At 29.9% G+C, this 16,658-nt stretch overlaps 2 protein-coding genes and 1 long non-coding RNA gene across 3 annotated transcripts in view; all 3 read right to left on the bottom strand.

The window, feature by feature from the left end:
• Nucleotides 1-4,583: 4,583 nt before the first annotated feature.
• Nucleotides 4,584-6,152, bottom strand: LOC119369246 (uncharacterized). Its single transcript, XR_016319441.1, has 3 exons — nucleotides 5,697-6,152; nucleotides 5,285-5,615; nucleotides 4,584-5,121 (listed from the first exon to the last, which is right to left on the bottom strand). It is a non-coding gene; the product is annotated as an uncharacterized LOC119369246 (long non-coding RNA).
• Nucleotides 6,153-9,788: 3,636 nt separating this feature from the next.
• On the bottom strand, nucleotides 9,789-11,207 carry LOC149498078 (deoxypodophyllotoxin synthase-like). The gene is made up of 3 exons (XM_089718350.1): nucleotides 10,762-11,207; nucleotides 10,351-10,681; nucleotides 9,789-10,187 (listed from the first exon to the last, which is right to left on the bottom strand). The coding sequence occupies exons 1-3, from the start codon at nucleotides 10,842-10,844 to the stop codon at nucleotides 9,966-9,968; spliced, it is 636 nt and encodes a 211-aa protein (XP_089574476.1). The 5' UTR covers nucleotides 10,845-11,207; the 3' UTR covers nucleotides 9,789-9,965.
• A 1,659-nt stretch (nucleotides 11,208-12,866) lies between these two features.
• LOC105634767 (3,9-dihydroxypterocarpan 6A-monooxygenase) overlaps nucleotides 12,867-16,658 on the bottom strand; it is an 81,151-nt gene continuing 77,359 nt past the window's right edge. The window contains 4 exon segments of the mRNA XM_089718171.1: nucleotides 12,867-13,053; nucleotides 13,156-13,564; nucleotides 13,567-13,620; nucleotides 13,623-13,766. Of these exon segments, the coding sequence (XP_089574297.1) occupies nucleotides 12,867-13,053; nucleotides 13,156-13,564; nucleotides 13,567-13,620; nucleotides 13,623-13,766 (794 nt within the window).

Genomic DNA, 16,658 nt, shown 5'->3' with positions numbered 1-16,658 from the left:
TTTCAATTTTAAAATTGGATTTGTTTTAAGCCTTAATTTAAAATTGGGAGAAATTGATTTGATTTTGACTAAATTGATTTTTAATTGGACTATAGAGCTTAATTTAATTGATTTTGACTAAAGGTCGAAAAAAAGTTTGACTTAGTGAAAAAAAAAAAAAAACAAACACAGCCTTACACGCCAACTTTGACTAATAGCTAAAAAAAAAAAAAAAAAAAAAAAAAAAAAAAGAAAAAAAACTAAACCTAGCGCCTTCCAGAGGGGAAAAAAGCGAAGCATGGATACGAAGCTTGCCGTGAGCCAACATTCTCCCATTTATTAGTGTTTTAGAATAATAAAAAAAGAATATATTCTTATTTTGCTATTGTTTTTATGAAATTATATTATTGGGGAGTATTTTAGGAAATAAAAAAAATAGATGAGTTTAAATCCTGAATTTGTTAAAAATATGATTATGTGGATATCAATTGCACAGTTTAAGTTAAAGCACACTAAACATTAATCAAAATTGACTTCATACATAATTTAGTCCTTGAATTTTGATAAAATAAAAACTTTATGTTATTTTAAACTTTAAAATCAATTTTATGGTACCTTAATATATGTCATGACCCGTTTCTATAGGCCGGACCGGTACTGAAGTCCAGATAAATTTAAAATCTCTGAACCCGTAGTATCCCTACATTACAAAGTCCACACACATCAAATGGATTTCTAGAAATATTAAGTCTATATTATTTTACATATAAGTCAAGTAATTGCTTTTCCCTCGCCCCCAATTTCAATATCTCAATTTAATTCACAATTTAAACATCTCGTCAAAATGGAGAAATTTCAAACCGGCAGAACACCTAATAAATAAATAAATAAATAAATAAATAAATAAATAAGGTGCTTGAAGTGATAGTATTTGACCAAGAATTGATTGAACAGTAAGAAGCGTTAGTATTTGACCAATTGCATTTCAATTCAAAATAAATAAAAAAATATGTTACTTTCATATTAATTAAAGGTCAAAGGTCAAATTAATTGACTTTTATGTAGTCCCTGGATTTGGATTTACTATTGTTGATTTAATCGTTCAACTTTATAAATTTAATTATAGATAGAGTCATTGATTTGATCAACTATAGTTTATTAAAGGTTTATTTTACTTTTAAATTTTATAAATTTAATTATAAATTGAGTCATTAATGTGATTAACTAGGTAAATGCTCAGCTGCAAAATTAATTTCGCGATAAACATGATGAAGAGAGCATGCCCAATCACGAACTAAAACTAATTATAAATTGAATTTGTTACAAATATGATTACATGGATATCAATTGCACAGTTTAAGTTAATAAAAACACACTAAACATTAATAAAAATTGAATTGATACATACTTTAGCCTTTGAAATTTGATAAAATAAAAATTTTATGTAACTTTAAACTTTAAAATCAACTTTATGGTACCTTAATGTCATGATATATTTCCACAGGCCGGATCGACACTAGGGCCCAAGTAATTTTAAAAATCTCGGAACTCATAATAAGCCCACATTATAAAGTCCACACACATCAATTGAATTTCTAAGAATAATAAGTCTACGTTATTTTACGTGTAAGTCAAGTAGTTGGTTTTTCCTGACCCCAACTTCAATATCTGAATTTAATGTACAATTTAAACATCACATTAATTATGGTCTTGTCTCATCAAAATGTTGAAATTTCAAACCGACAAATAAATAGGGTGGGTGAAGTGATAGTGTTTGACCAAGAATTGATTGAATGGTAAGAAGGGGAAGAGGAAAGAAAGATTGGAGGAGGAGGAAAAGATAACGACGTCGACGACGATGAATGATGGTGGGGGGGGGAGGGCAGAAATTGCACGTTGGTGTTGCGTGTTGGACGCAAGTTTTTGATTAAACAGAGAAAGAGAAAGAGAGAGAGAGACGTGGGGAATTGGAGTGATTCTAGAGAAGTTTTGTTGGGTTTGTGAGAGAGTCCCTATGTAGATATGATTCTCCATTTCTAGTAGTTTTTCACTGCCTCAATACGCTGGCACCTAAATTTTCTATATAAAAAACACTGTTAATTCTAAACTTATTCGTTAAATTAATTATGGTTTTATGGTTTTACATATAACTCAAGTAAATGATATTTACTAAATTGGTGATAATTTTTTATACTAGAAATGATTCAAACTTGAGACCTTTAATTCACTACTTCTTTTACAAAATGTAGGAAAACCAATCAGACCGTACCCGATTGACACCTTGAACTTCACTTTCTATAATAATATCACTCCTTGTTACATTAAAAGGAGCAATTTTAAGATTATTGGCTCATTGATATCTTTTTAAGCAAATGGTTTAATAGGAAATAAAAATCAAATAAATCCATTTCAAAAATAATTTATTAATTTTTAAATTGAATCAAGTAATTTAAAAAATAAACTGTATTAAACTTAAAATTTTAAATATATATATATATATATAACATTATGCTAGAGTAATATTTTGGGTTATTTTTGCTTCAGTGTATTGTACATTCTTCATCGATAATACAGAGACTTTACAGATTTCACTGCGGATTTCCATTTCTTCTGCGCATTTCAAGCTTCTGAACGGAATTGCTACCATAATTTTTATTTTCTTGCTTTTTTCATTTTCTTTCTTTTGTGTATTGTCAATCAATTCAAAAATTTAGAACCAATTGTATTCCATTTCAAAAAAAAAAAAAAAAAAAAAAAAAAAAAAAAAAAAAAAAATATATATATATATATATATATATATATATATATATATATATATATATATATATATATGTTACTTTCATGTTAATTAAAGGTCAAAGGTCAAATTAATATATATATATATATATATATATATATATATATATATATATATATATATATATATATATATATATATATATATATATATATGTTACTTTCATGTTAATTAAAGGTCAAAGGTCAAATTAATTAACTTTTATGTAGTCTATGGATTTCGATTTACTATTGTTGATTTACTCTTTCAACTTTATAAATTTAATTATAGATAGAGTCATTGATTTTATCAACTGTAATTTATTAAAGGTTTATTTTACTTTTTAATTTTATAAATTTAATCATAGATTTAGTCATTGACGTGATCAACTATAATTTATTGAGAATCTTTTTTTTAAGGAAATCAAACTAGAAATTTCATTAAAGGGGAACCATATATAAATATGGAATGCAGATCGATATATTTCTATATTTTTATAAAATAAATCTAATAATAAAGTACTCATTCAAAAAAAAAAAAAAAAAAAAAAAACAAAAACATACAAGTTTGATTTGAAGTATCCGATCAAGTTGACATCGCGTGCTCCACTTGGTGATTGAGTCTATATTTTTCATTTATTTTATTTCAATTTCGAGTTTGAGCGTCTCGGATAGTATAGGATGTAACTTATATGTAGTCTATTGAACCTCCTATATATATATATGTATATTTTTTTTTTCATTTATTTTATTTCAAACTTGGTGGTTGAGTCAATATTTTTCATTTATTTTATTTCAATCTTGAGTTTGAGTGCAACTCATATGGACGGCAGTGTTTTTACAAATTTAGTGAATCTATATAGAATAGTATAGGATGTAACTCATATGGTTAATTCCACTATATGTTAATAGTCTTTTATCATTATTTTTTATTTTCTTCAAATTTCGAAACTTCTTTATTCTTTATGAATGAGATCCCTCCTTTATTTTTATAATTAATATTAATATTATTATTATTATGCTTTTTTTTTTTTGAGTATTGGAGGAGGGAGATTCGAATCTGCATATATTGTCAGGTCATATATACACTTACCGTTAGATTATACCTTAGTGTGCTTGTTTATTTTAACTTTATCTATTTTAATCTATATAATTATTTTAATTCAACCTGTATTTATTGTCCCATTAACCTTTCTATCAGATTCTATTGATTTTGTATGATTGCAGTTATTATACTCACAATCACATATAAACACAATGCACAGAAAAGTAATTTGTTGTTAATTAGAAGTTTTTGTTGTGGGTCCCTCCGACACGTGGGACCTACACGCTTTGAATGAAAGAAAAAAAAAAAGAAAAAGTGTTATACTGTACACACATTGCAACACGCTTTCTTTGAAAAAGAAAACAGTGGACGCGTTAATAACGCGTCCTTCATTCTCTATAAATAGAGGCAATTGCAACTCTCAAGATACACAGAACAAAGAGAGAAAATGTAGCGAGTTAGTTATCTAGTTTTAGAAATGGTTTTCTAAAATTGAGGGAGAGAAAATAGTGAGAAAATTATTATGAGTTGTTTTTGGGAAACACTTTGTGTGTCACTATTTTTGTATTACTCTCTTTGTGTACCTACTATTTTTAATAGTGAAAGAATGATTCGGAGTTTGTCCCGTGGACGTAGCCCTAAACAGTTGAGGGTGAACCACGTAAATATCGGTGTGTCATATTTCTATTTTTCCGCTGTGTTATTATTCTTGTAATTTTATTGCCAGTATCCCAACAAGTGGTATCAGAGCTCGGGCCCAAACAGTTTTATGTCAATAACTCAATTTATATAATCTTAATAACTTGATTATTTTAAACTAGGAGTACATAAAACGAGTACAAACCGTGTAACCGGTTAAACAAACATCAATTCCATATTTATTTCAGAGACCAACACACTTTATAGATACGTACGTGTGTGTTCGGCTAATATCTTATTTAACTTAACTATTTTAAACTACGAATACAAGTACAAATAATATAAAAAATACCAATTCAAATACCAATTCCATATTTATTCAGAGACGAACACATCTTATGGATAGGTAATGTGCATACGCACGCGCGAGAAGAAGGAGCTCAAAGGCCGGAATAGGCTTTCAAAGTACGGTGCTGCTTGTGACCTTCAGGGGTACCAAAGAAATGAACCAGACCAATATGATCGAAGGGTTTATACATTAATGGATGCTCCTCATCAACAAATTCTTCTGGCACTTCTATTATTCCTTTGACATATGAGAATAGGCCAATCGAGAGTCTTTTCTCCTTTCTGTTTATTGTCACTCTATGATCACAGGCATCAATCCTGTTATTGCTCCACCCCTATCATCAAACTCAAACACTCATCACAAGTATTTTGGGACGATTGAAAAATGAAAGTAGTACAAAAATTATGGGACAGTGAGAGTACTTTTATTCATAAAAACTAAAATATATTAGTTCGATAGTTACTGGAGTGATAGTTACCGAGCTTGTAGTTCCTTACCATGATTCCTTCGCCTGCCATGACTAAAAAATTTGAAGAAGAAGATAAGTCCACATCTACCCACTCTCCATTCTTTGTTTGAATTTCCAAACCATTGACATCATTCTGATGAAGTATGGTAAGGAAACTTTTGTCCGTATGAGGGTACAAACCCAGTTTGGTTTCATTTTCATTTAGTTGAGGAATTATATAGTTCACTAATCTCGAAAAGTAAGTGGTCGATTCCATATGGGACTGATAGTTCTTCTCCATCCCATAACCATCGAAGATCATCTTCACCACCATTTTATGTAGCTCTTCCACTGCCTTTGAGAACGAATGGACAATTTTGCTATCAAGTAATGCAGAAAATAATTAAATTTTTGAAAAAAAATTTATAACCAAGGCTATAAATTAAATAAATCGCGCATACCAGAAATTATCATTGCCTTTAGGCCAATGGTTTTTGTGAAATCTTGATTTCCTTCGAGCGTTTCTACATGACTGATTCCCATGGATTCGTAGAAAGGCCGGGTGGGTTCTATTTCAACGTAGCCAGCGAAAGGAATATCAGAAACATTTTTCCTTTTGGTCTCAAGAGGAAGGTCAAACAATTCTTCTAGTACGTTAAAGAAGTCTGCATGTAGTTGAAGGGGAACATTATTATAAACAGCTACGAAGCATCCATACTCCTCTAGTGCTTTCAAAACATCCTTGCATTTGCTCACCCAACCACTAGTTCCTGCAGCCTCCAAGTTTTCACTTGAGAAGTCTATCACAGGAAGCTTGGAGTTGGACAAAGAACCCATAGATAAAATTATAAAATTATACTATGATGAAGGATAGAACCAAATAGAGAGGAAAACCCTACTTTTTGTGATTCTCAAAGCTCATTGTAGTCTTAGTATTTATAGACTAAACCCTAAATTAAATAATATGAAATAATTAAGAATCCAAGGACTTGGAATAAATAAAAGTAAACTTCCTATTAATATGGATCGAGTCATTAAAAAACAATTACCTTACGGTTCCTTAGAGAAGCAAGCCAGACATGAATATGAAGCTTGCCGTGAGCCAAGCCACAATTTCCCATTTAGGGCTGGTTTGGTTTAATGGTTCATACGAGTTGGTGACTGATGGTTGATAGCCGTTAGCTAGTTATTATTGGTGTTTGGTAAAATTTTAGTAGTGGTTGCTGTTAAAATACAAATGACTATTATAAGGGTAATTAAACAATTATTGTTTTTGTTTGGTAAAATTTTAGTAGTGGTTGCTGTTAAATTGATGAGTTTTAATCCTGAATTTTTTACAAATACCGTTATGTGGATATCAATTGCACAGTTTAAATTAAAGCACACTAAACATTAATAAAAATTGACTTGATACATAATTTAGCCCTTGAGATTGGATAAAATAAAAACTTTATATGTCACTTTAAAACTTTAAAACCAACTTTATGGTACTTTAATGTGATATGATCCGTTCCCATAGGTTGGACCGGCAATAGGGCTCAGGTAAACTTAAGGTTCCGAGACCCGTAGTAAGCCTACATTACAAAGTCCATACACATTAAATGTATTTCTAGGAATAATAAGTCTACATTATTTTACATATAAGTCAAGTAATTGCTTTTCTCTGCCCAACTTCAATATCTCAATTTAATCCACAATTTAAACATCTCATTAATTATGATTTTATCAAACCGGCAGAACACCTAATAAATAAATAAATAAATACATAGGGTGCTTGAAGTGATAGTATTTGACCAAGAATTGATTGAACGGTAAGAAGCGTTAATATTTGACCAATTGCATTTCAATTCAAAATAAATAAAAAAATATGTTACTTTCATATTAATTAAAGGTCAAAGGTCAAATTAATTGACTTTTATGTAATCTCTAGATAGAGTCATTGATTTGATCGACTATAATTTATTAAAGGTTTATTTTACTTTTAAATTTTATAAATTTAATTATAAATTGAGTTATTGATGTGACCGACTATAATTTATTGAGAAGTTTTATGTCAATAACTCAAGAGGAAGGTCAAATAATTCTTCTAGTACGTTAAACAAGTCTGCATATAGTTGAAGGGGAACATTATTATTTCAAACTTGGTGGTTGAGTACTTTCTATATTTTTCATTTATTTTATTTCAAACTTGGTGGTTGAGTCTATATTTTTCATTTATTTTATTTCAATCTCAAGTTTGAGCGCTCTCAATTATAAGTGTTTTCACAAATTTAGTGAATTTATAGGATAATAGAGGATGTAACTCATATATAGCCCATTGAACCTTATATATATATGTGGTTAATTCAACTATCTGTTAATAGTCTTTTATCATTATTTTTTATTTTCTTCAAATTTCGAAACTTCTTTATTCTTTATAAATGAGATCCCTCCTTCATTTTTATAATTAATATTAATATTATTATTATGTTGTTTTTTTTTTTTTTGAGTATTAGAGGAGAAAGATTCGAACCTGGATATATTGTCAGGTCGTATATACACTTACTCTTAGGCTATGTGATATGTGCATAAATTGTCACTTTTATTCTTAATATTTTTGGTATTTTTGAGTTGTTTTCAAGCTTAAATCAGTTGGTTGAACAATGTTTATCAATTAGACATGATCTAAGTTATTTTTTTGAATAATACCATTTAATTGAGGAATTTTCAGCATTATTAATATTTTGACCATTGTTTACTTCTTCAGACATAACTGAATGTATAGATGTTCAAATTGATTGATTTGTGATTCGTTGGAAAGATAGAAAGGAGCTCTACAAATTTCTAAGAGGAGGCAGGATTCAATTCAGCCTTGAAATTCATCAAAAAGAGCTCTGAATCTAGAACAAATGTCATGAATGAACATGCATGAACGAGTTTTATTGTTTAAGACATATCTGGAGCTTCAAAAGCCAAAATTAGCTCAGCCCAGGCCCATTTGAATCTTAGAAGATGGCCCTACAGTTGCTGTGAAGACAACTAAATGAAGTGAGGTCGTTTTGATTGTCAAAAACGCCATAAAATATCACGTTTTGAGCAAAAATATCTGCTTCAACTTGATCTGGTTTTTAGGTCGTATCTTCTGCTGTGAGTGTCCGTTTTGGGCGAGCCTTAGTTCGTTAGAAAGCTGAGAAGGAGATCTGCAAGTTTGTTGAAGTCAAAATCAGATTCGAAAAGGAAGTTGCTGTAAAATGGGAGAGAAATCAGAACAATAAAGATTTCTGTTGACTGTTTTTTAAAGTTTTCAAGTAATTAGAGATTCTTTGGGTCTTTTGAGAGGCTATAAAAAGTTGCGATTCTGGAGCAGCAGAGGCACGTTTTTCTTCCCACATAGTTCGCCATCTAATTTGAGAGTTTGTTTAGTTTTCTTTTGTTTTAGTGATTGAAAGATATGAATATGAGTGACTAATTTTTTAGTTCAGTTCAAGGCATTCAATTTTCATATGTATAATTGTGAGACTTGTTCTTTATTTAAATAATTGTTCATTGAATATCTGTTGTTTCTTATAATTAAGGTGTTAATTCTATTGGGTGATTTGCTAAAAAGGCCTATTAGTTAATTATTTGGTAGGATTAAGTGCTATTTCATCTTCATAATCCGTAATTGTTGTGAAAGATTGAGTGTTAGTAGCAATTAGGTTTTACTGATTATGTTCCAAGTTTTCGGTAATAATCTAAAGAAACAATAGAGTTGAATTAAATAATTTATGCTTTTTAAATTATTGTTCAAATTTAACTACTTCATGTTCTTACTGCTTTTATTAGATTGAAAAGGATTGCTTAATACCTGCTCATTTAATAATTAGAGTTAATAAGGGTGCTGGGCTCAAATTAACTGTAATAGGGAAGTCAGAGAATTTATTATGCTTGTTGGTAAGTTTCAGTTAAGTATTCAAAGAGTAATTCATTCAAAATTTGTCTGTGATCATTTATACATTGGATTATAAATTGCCTTGAATTGAATGTCTATTGGATTGAGTTTCAATTTAAGTTTAATAGTCAGTTTTATTTTGATTTCTTTAAGTGAATTTTCAAAAGCCAACCCCCTTTTTCTCTTTACAAAATATCACAAAATTTAAGATTTCAGTCTCAAGTGTTCGACTTGAATTTACCACTTATGCAATTAAAATTCAGTAATTAATTTTCGGTGGAATCGACAACCATCACTATGCCTTAGTGTGCTTGTTTATGTTAACTTTATCTATTTTAATCTATATAATTATTTTAATTCAACCTGTATTTATTGTCCCATTAATCTTTGTATCAGATTCTATTGATTTTTTATGACAGCAGTTATTATATTCACAATCACATATAAACACAATTCATAGAAAAGTAATTTGTTGTTGATTAGAAGTTTTATGTCAATAACTCAATTTGTATTATCTTAATAACTTAATTATTTTAAACTAGGAGTACATAAAACGAGTACAAACCGTGTAACCGGCTAAACAAACATCAATTCCATATTTATTTCAGAGACCAACACACTTTATAGATACGTATGTGTGTGTTCGGCTAATATCTTATTTAACTTAACTATTTTAAATTATGAATACAAGTACAAATAATATAAAAAATACCAATTCAAATACCAATTCCATATTTATTCAGAGACGAACACATCTTATGGATAGGTAATGTGCATACGCACGCGCGAGAAGAAGGAGCTCAAAGGCCGGAATAGGCTTTCAAAGTACGGTGCTGCTTGTGAACTTCAGGGGTACAAAGAAATGAACCAGACCAATATGATCGAAGGGTTTATACATTAATGGATGCTCCTCATCAACAAATTCTTCTGGCACTTTTATTATTCCTTTGACATATGAGAATAGGCCAATCGAGAGTCTTTTCTCCTTTCTGTTTATTGTCACTCTATGATCACAGGCATCAATCCTGTTATTGCTCCACCCCTATCATCAAACTCAAACACTCATCACAAGTATTTTGGGACGATTGAAAAATGAAAGTAGGACAAAAATTATGGGACAGTGAGAGTACTTTTATTCATAAAAACTAAAATATATTGGTTCGATAGTTACTGAAGTGATAGTTACCGAGCTTGTAGTTCCTTACCATGATTCCTTCGCCTGCCATGACTAAAAATTTTGAAGAAGAAGATAAGTCCACATCTACCCACTCTCCATTCTTTGTTTGAATTTCCCAACCATTGACATCATTCTGATGAAGTATGGTAAGGAAACTTTTGTCCGTATGAGGGTACAAACCCAGTTTGGTTTCATTTTCATTTAGTTGAGGAATTATATAGTTCACTAATCTCGAAAAGTAAGTGGTCGATTCCATATGGGACTGATAGTTCTTCTCCATCCCATAACCATCGAAGATCATCTTCACCACCAGTTTATGTAGCTCTTCCACTGCCTTTGAGAACGAATGGACAATTTTGCTATCAAGTAATGCAGAAAATAATTAAATTTTTGAAAAAAATTTATAACCAAGGCTATAAATTAAATAAATCGCGCATACCAGAAATTATCATTGCCTTTAGGCCACATGGTTTTTGTGAAATCTTTATTTCCTTCGAGCATTTCTACATGACTGATTCCCATGGATTCGTAGAAAGGCCGGGTGGGTTCTATTTCAACGTAGCCAGCGAAAGGAATATCAGAAACATTTTTCCTTTTGGTCTCAAGAGGAAGGTCAAACAATTCTTCTAGTACGTTGAACAAGTCTGCATGTAGTTGAAGGGGAACATTATTATAAACAGCTACGAAGCATCCATACTCCTCTAGTGCTTTCAACACGTCCTTGCATCTGCTCGCCCAACCACTTGTTCTTGCAGCCTCCAAATTTTCCCTTGAGAAGTCTATCACAGGACGCTTGGAGTTAGACAAAGAACCAATAGATAAAATTATAAAATTATATATGTTATGATGAAGGATATATAGGACAAAATAGAGAGAAATCCCTAAATTTTGTGATTCTGAAATCTAATTTTGTAGTCTTATTATTTATAGAGCAAACCCTAAATCAAATATGAAATAATTTAAGAACGCAACAGCCTGGACCAAATAAACTTCCTATTGAAGAAAGGATAGGAAATACTCTTAAATAGCAAGTTGCACAAACGGGAAATGCTACCATAATTTTATTTTCTTTCTTTTGTGTATTGTAAATCAATCTAAAAAAATTTAGAATCAATTGTATTCCAATTCAAATGAAAGAAAAATATTATTTTCATATTAATTAAAGGCCAAAAGTCAAATTAACTTTTATATAGTCTGTGTATTTCGATTTTCTATTGTTAATTTACTCTTTCAACTTTATATATTTAATTATAAATCGAGTCATTGATTTGATTCACTATAATTTACTAAAGATTTATTTTACTTTTTAATTTTATAAATTTAATTATAATTTGAGTCATTAACGTGGTGAATTATAATTTATTGAGAATCTGTTTAGTTTAACTGTGGTAATACTTTAGAAAAAATCAAAAACTATTGGTAGCAAATAGTTTTTTTTTTTTAATTTTTTATATAAATGGGAGGCTCAATGGACCAAAATAACATTGTGGGCTATACAGCAGGAGCAGTCCTTCCTTTTGAATAACTTTCATAAAACTGTTGATAAATTTTACGGTGGAGGGACTCGAATTCAAGATTTTTCACTTCGTCTATCTTTTACCATTGGTAGGAAATAGTTGGCTGTTGTAAGTTGATATATTATATATACCATGTATTTGATAAATTTAAATTAGTTAGGTATTTGTCAAACTTCAATTAGCTGTTGTTGAGAGGCTGACTGACTATTAAAACTATAATCATATATTTTGTATTATATATTTTTTCATTTAGCTTATATAATCGACTAATATAGTATAACTATTGATACCATGAATGACGTGTAATTTTAGAATACTAGAAGGATTGATAATTTTATCATAAAATTTTGAGATCGTTTAAGTTTATTGAATTCATTTAGAAATTTTATATTTTTTTTAATAGAATGTAGTTTAATTATATCCAAATCTATAAGATTGGCTTCATAGGATTCAATTCTTTTTTTTTTTTTTTATACCAAAACAAATTTGAATTTAGAATGAATTTCATAAAATTTTATGGAATTTATTTGTTCCGTACCATAGTAAGCTAAATGTAGTAAGTGAAATTATGAACGTATATCATAAACTCATTTATTGTACAAGAAGAAACTTGGATTTTAGAATGTTATACACAACAACATTAAAATTGATTTTTTTTTTTTTTTTTTTCTAAAATAACCCAGTGGTCTTGAATATATTCCATGTCTAACTAGTGCCTTGTAACTCCTTGTTAGAGTGATGGAAATGGGTTTAACCTAGTCATTGGGACACAAATAAAGGATTAGCCGTCTTTACGTCTCTCACAATTGCTCTCGCTCTCTCACAATTGCTCTCACTCTCTATTTCTTAATGTTGTACTGAGATGAAGAAAATCCTCTCCTATTTATAGGAGAGGTTTAACGCGTCCACCGAAACTGTAACGCGTCCACCGAATCCTAACGCGTCCACCGAAAATAAATTTTCTTCTTCCTTTTTATTTCTTCAAACCGTGTGGGTCTCATATGTTGGAGGGACCCACAGTAATACTTTAACACACTATAGATTGAAGGTAGGGGAGGTTGGTTATCTCTGATTCTTCCGCTAGTCTGCTCTTTCCTACTACAAAATCTATTTCTTCCTTTGCTTTCTTCATAATATCTGGGTGATTTATTACCTCTGCTAGTGTCCATTCTCTCGTAATTGCAGATGTGTCAGTCCCAGCTAGAAATATATCCTGTAAAAATGCTGAAATTTCTTCAATTTATTGCATGATTTTCTTAGACATCAAATCATCATAATTATTTCCAGGATATGAGTTAAGGAGATGATACATAAACAGGATAAATGCCTTGATGTTTTCTTTAGTCAATTTCATTTCTGAGTTCTCATCTTCTGATATGTTAAGTAAAATATCAAGTGAATCTTTCACTGAATCTCCTTCACCCGTTTCCTTGTTTATCTTCCTTGCCTCTTCATGTTCTGCTATGATCCTCTGCATCATTTTGTCAAACTTTTCACGAACTTTCTCAACCCTTCTTCTAAATCCCTGCAAATCCATGTTCTTACAAAGCCAAATATAGTCTGACAAATTGAATTTTCCTACAACATCAAAAACATCCCGCACCAACTCCCTGACCTCTTCGTCTTCATTATCTGAACACCTTTCGCTCATAGTCATTCTTGATATTACATTATTGGTTGGCCTTAGAAGCTGTCGTCCAACATCAAAAGATTCACCTGCATTTGTTTCTTTAGTATGGTGTGCAAAAACTGTCCTATCTCTTCACGCCTGCCGGGAAGAGCTGGTCTAACATTCGACCTCCGAGAAGTTCTGTCATGCAAATTTTCTTCATGAACTTCCAGTAAGGTCCACAAGGAATAAAGGCGAAATCAGCTGTGCCGTATGTGAAGTAATCCACCACAGCCACTTTTGGACGATCCAACCAACAGATTAATGTTTTTTTTTATCATTTTAAATTAAACAACTAATTAAACATTTATCTTCATCAAATATTTTTAATTTAAACCGTTATAAATAATTAGCAATTAAAAAGTTAATTGCTTTTAAAACAACTAATATTATCGAACAGACTTTTCATGCAATGAATAAGAAATTAAATATAATTAAAAATATAAAATAGTAAATCAAGGGGATTCCTGTAAAGAGTAGGCAGCACTTTTATTACAAGTGGTACACGGTTTGCGCTAAAGTGATTCCCTAGTTTCTCAGTTCTTAGAAAGGAACTGAAAGAGAGACTGCTGGAGAATATAGGTATACTTTTTCTGCTGGCTTGGTTGAACTGGTTAACCAAACCAATGCCTTTTACAATTCCTAGTCTCGTTTATTGCTAAGTATAGAAAGAAGAGCAATCGAGCCCAACGAACCAAAGAAAAGATTTGAACCCATGTAAAGCATAGCCATCCCATATGACTTTAAAAATTCGTTAAGAAAGCGAGAGAGCTTAGTCCTAAAAGCAGATCGCCCTTAATATAACTTAATATAAAAGGAGACCGCCCTCTGTTTGGTTGATTGTTACGTGGGATCAATGCTATTGCTATGCGATTGGTCAAGTCTGCTAGTTAATCGGCTACCTCTTATAGAATAGAATAGGGGCAGACCTATCACTCTATGAGATTTCTCATGGGAAAGCCTGCCTTTGGCACAAGAATGCTTGTTAAAGGCTAGAGAATGAATAAATGACCTATTTTAGGGATATTACATAAATAAATATATATTACACATGGTCAGATTTTTCTTAATGAAAATAATATAAACGACGATAAAATAATAAAGATATGTAATATAGATAATAATTTTCAATAGGAAAGAAACATAACTTACTAATTTTACATATTAGAAATTAAAATGAAAATAATAATTAGTATTTAAAATTTTAAATATGTTATCGTAATTCTAAAATCCGATCAATTTAGTTTCATATTATTTTAAAAAAAAATATTAAAATAGAATCATGAATTATAATATTAAATATATCACCTTGAATAAATTAAATATCATGTTTTATTCAATGAATTTAGAGTTTTAAAAATTTTTTTAGTAGTTAAGTTTTAACTTAATAACCAATAATAAAATAATTGAAATATAATACTATTATATAATTTAATATAATACAATACTATTATATAATTTAATATTTATATGAAGTGTTATATATTTATAGAATGCAATCAAACTTAAAACTAAAATTTAAAAAAGAATGTAAAATTAGATATATCATTGAATCGCAATAAAAAGTAACTTATAGAAATTATGAGATGTATATATATATATATATATATATATATATATATATATATATATATATATATATATATATATATATATATATATATATATGAGTAATGGTAAGATTGGTAAATTAAAGACATTTATGGAAAATAAATTATGTGCAGATCACCCACATGCATTTTGGAATCGTAAACAACATATAGTAGATTTACCCTATGAGAAGGATTTTGATGAAAAGTCCATTACAACTAAAGCTCGACCTATTCAAATGAGCCCTGAACTCATAAACCATTGTAAAAAAGAAATTCAGGATTTAGAAAATAAAAAATTAATTAGCAAATCTAGAAGTCCGTGGTCTTGTGCGGCTTTTTATGTTAATAAAAATGCTGAGATAGAAAGAGGAGTCCCTAGATTAGTAATTAATTATAAACCACTAAATACAGCCTTAAAATGGATAAGGTATCCATTACCCAATAAGAAGGATTTATTAAAACAGTTATATCAGGCAAATATTTTTAGTAAATTTGATATGAAATCTGGTTATTGGCAGATCCAGATTCATCCTAATGATAGATATAAAACAGCATTTACAGTTCCCTTCGGTCAATACGAATGGAATGTAATGCCTTTTGGATTAAAAAATGCTCCTTCTGAGTTTCAGAGGATCATGAATGATATATTTAATCCCCATAGTGAATTTTGTATAGTCTATATTGATGATGTTCTAGTTTTTAGTAGAACATTAGAAGAACATTTTAAACACTTAAAAACATTTTGCATGACAATTGAAATGAATGGATTAGCATTGAGTAAAACTAAAATGGACTTGTTTAAAACTAAAGTTAGGTTTTTGGGTCATTACATAGAACAGGGTATTATCCAGCCCATAGAACGAGCTATGGTATTTGGGTCCAAGTTCCCTGATGAGTTAACTAATAAAACCCAACTTCAACGTTTTCTTGGATGTTTAAATTATGTTATAGATTTTTATCCAAACCTCAATTGCATGATAAAACCATTACATGATAGGCTTAAGAAAGATGCTGGCCCATGGACAGCCCAGCATACCCAGTTAGTAAAAAAGATAAAGGCTTTAGTCAAAGAAATTCCATATCTTTATATCCCTCATCCAACAGCATTCAAGATAGTTGAAACTGACGCTTCAGATGTTGGATATGGCGGTATTTTAAAACAAGTAATTAATGGTAAAGAACGAATTATTCAGTATACATCTGGTCATTGGAACCAAACTCAAATAAATTATTCTACTATTAAAAAGGAGATTTTAAGTATAGTAATTTGCATCAATAAATTCCAATCTGATTTATTAAATCAAAAATTTTTACTTCGTATTGATTGTAAATCTGCAAAAGATGTTTTACAAAAAGATGTAAAAAATCTGGCTTCTAAACAAATTTTTGCAAGATGGCAAGCTTTACTTAGTATATTTGAATTTGATATTGAATTTATTAAAGGAGATAAAAATAACATTCCAGACTTTCTGACTCGCGAATTCTTACAGAACGATGGGCAGGAAAAAGGATAAGGGCAAAGCCCCTAAAGAAGAACCTGAATCACCTACTAAAGCCC

Source organism: Jatropha curcas, chromosome 2, assembly GCF_041381405.1.
Source record: "Jatropha curcas cultivar XTBG-Jc1 chromosome 2, XTBG_Jcur_1.0, whole genome shotgun sequence".
NCBI classification, from domain to species: Eukaryota; Viridiplantae; Streptophyta; class Magnoliopsida; order Malpighiales; family Euphorbiaceae; genus Jatropha; species Jatropha curcas.
This window is presented reverse-complemented; position numbering and strand designations above follow the sequence as displayed.

Excerpts from the sequence above, each read along its gene's own strand:
- LOC149498078 (XM_089718350.1), bottom strand. The coding sequence starts at position 10,844 with ATGGGAATCAGTCATGTAGAAATGCTCGAAGGAAATAAAGATTTCACA. Across the intron at positions 10,682-10,761 it reads AAAGGCAATGATAATTTCTG|CAAAATTGTCCATTCGTTCT; the intron begins GTATGCGCGATT and ends ATTACTTGATAG. Across the intron at positions 10,188-10,350 it reads TGGCAGGCGAAGGAATCATG|GGGTGGAGCAATAACAGGAT; the intron begins GTAAGGAACTAC and ends GTTTGATGATAG.